Consider the following 2,543-nt stretch of genomic DNA (forward strand, 5'->3'; position numbering starts at 1 on the left):
GCTACGAAAAAGAAGAATTGAGCGGCACAATGATTATAGGAGATGACGTTGTCTCCCGTGAGAAGCCCTGCCATGACCTTGGGAGTGACAGCTGAGGAGTAACCAAAGTCAGCCAGAGAGAGGTTGCTGAGGAAAAAGTACATGGGAGTGTGGAGACGGGAGTCCAGCAGGATCAGCAGGATCATCCCCAGGTTCCCAACCAGACTGATGAGGTAGATGAGGAAAAAAGTTATGAAGAGCAGAATCCGCATTTCTGGATCATTGGTGAACCCCACCAGAATGAACTCCGTCATCTCTGTACGATTCTCAGTTGGAGTCATGGAGGATTTTGTGGTTGTTCTGTAACTATGGGAATCCAGAATCACAATTGTAATGAAAGACCAAATTGAGGTCTCTAAGCATGTTGAATATATGTCTTATTTCAAACCTGCAATGATTGTTTTCAGGAATTAAAGCATGGTTGTGAAAATCAAATTTGTTTTTTATTTATTGATGCTATAATAGGATTTTCAGTGAAAAGAAGTTCCAAGTTATTGTAATCAAAATGCTCAATGTCGGAGATTACAGAAAAGCAATGGAAAATGATTTATGCAAAATAATGAGATTAGTTCGTGATAAAAGTGAATCAAACTCCCGATTAAAGTAATTTCAAACCAAACTAATATTTCAATTGGAAAGTATTTTTATTATTTCAATTGTTTCAAGAACAGGATATTCTAGGATAGTGAAAGACTGTTATATAAACAGCTACATTTCTAGCCAAAATGGTTTCCCTATATATCATAGATATAGAGAATACAATATTTAACCCATAATGTCAAATATTACAATGTCATAAAAAAAGAAAGAAAACTTCAAAAAATGTTATTTTAAACACATCTTTAATCAAGGACTTTTGGGATACACATTCCAGACTACAGAGCCGATAATTGTTTTTTGATTAAAATAACACAGGTCACTCTTTTCCAGTATCTGTTATTTAATTAAATTGATTAAGAAAAGAATTATATAAATTTTTATATGATTTGGAGACAGAGATTAAGTTATTCAGGCCACAGTAGCCATGAAGGGTGTAACATAGGACTTCCAGATAACTATGTAAACAAACATTCTATAATATCTTTCATTAAATTAGCTTTCCTATAAGATTTCCTCACCCTTCTAGCCTTTCTACACTTTCCTTAACATTTCCAGGTGTATTTCTCTGTACCTATATGGATACTTAGTTCAGTTTCATCAAGTCACAGTGCAAATGATTTCCTCACCGACCTTAGATATTCTCTAACTTATACTGGCCTCCCTTTACTCATGGTAAAAATAACCCTTCACACATTCTAGACATCATGTCAATAAATACATATAATCCATGAGAATTCATTGTATTGGTGAAGTCAAGGGGGCTTTCTTGTGATAATAAAATATGGGGTGGTGTGATAAGACCCATGTAATAATTTCCCCTAAATAACCTTTTATTCTCTCAGTGTCAGTTACATTGGATTTAGCTCTTATAGACCCAAAAAAGGACCCTAAAATATTTATATATTAACTATGATGCTAACTTATTTGGGTTATTTATTTAAGTCTGCATAAAAGTATATTAAGAAATTTCTATGTATATTTTGAAAGGCTAGAATTTTCTTCAATGAAACTTATTTTACTCTCCATCCTAGAATCTTAGGTATACCACATATAGATTAGAGGGTTTTCAGAGACTAATTTCAACTGCACAATTTGTTTAGAATACTGAGACATGAATATCTTCACCTATCTTCATCAATAACTTTTACTAAGTGGCTGCAATGACCAAAAGAGTGTTTCCTAGAATTTATCCACAATTTCTTCTTCTGTAGATAAGGGTTTGCCATTATAATGAGTAGAACAACATTTATCAACTTGTTACTATTAAAAGTGGGCTTTATGTTCATTTTCTTCTCTCCCCACATACAATATCAACAAAATACCTATAAAATATCTACATGTAGGTCAATATTTAGATAATGACTTAAGGTATAATAAAAAATGCAGCCAACAAGCTGTTGTTGAGTCGATTCAACTCATTGTTAACTCTATCATATCAGAATAAAATGATACTTCATAGAAGTTTAACAACTTACTTTTGAGACAGAAATAAATAAGCCTTTCTTCCAAGGTACCTCTTGGTGGAATCAAGCCATCAACTTTTGTTTCTCCTTGGAAAATACATACATATATATATATGCATAATCTATATATTTATAGTTTATATATTACACATATAAGTAACATATAATTTATATCATTAAATAAATATATGTATATCACTCTCCATGGTGTATGTATTTAGGTATATTTATATGTATGTGCATAGGTATAGCTATGTACCATATCTATATCCCATTTACATTTTCATTATACTAGATGACCAGCCCATCTAATAATTTACAAAATAGGTGTCCAAGACCAAGTAAGTCACTCGTGGTAGAGTCCTATCTGCAGTTCACATCTTCTCATCCCTCTCTCTCCTCACGTACTCTGTGATTATTTTCCCCTGTCTCTACTTAGTC

The 2,543-nt window shown here is 32.8% G+C and overlaps 1 protein-coding gene and 1 pseudogene across 1 annotated transcript in view; one reads left to right on the plus strand and one right to left on the minus strand.

Moving 5' to 3' along the window:
• LOC101652146 (olfactory receptor 5B12-like) overlaps positions 1-320 on the minus strand; it is a 9,918-nt gene extending 9,598 nt beyond the window's left edge. Inside the window, exon 1 of the mRNA XM_030887510.1 lies at positions 78-320. Within this exon, the coding sequence (XP_030743370.1) occupies positions 78-320 (243 nt within the window). The remainder of the gene's footprint in view (positions 1-77) is intronic.
• Positions 1-2,543, plus strand: part of LOC105979728 — a 93,922-nt pseudogene that overhangs the window by 33,740 nt on the left and 57,639 nt on the right.

The sequence above is a fragment of the Echinops telfairi genome, unplaced genomic scaffold, assembly GCF_000313985.2.
Source record: "Echinops telfairi isolate 266 unplaced genomic scaffold, ASM31398v2 ScPeMD7_7416;HRSCAF=8454, whole genome shotgun sequence".
Taxonomy (NCBI): Eukaryota; Metazoa; Chordata; class Mammalia; order Afrosoricida; family Tenrecidae; genus Echinops; species Echinops telfairi.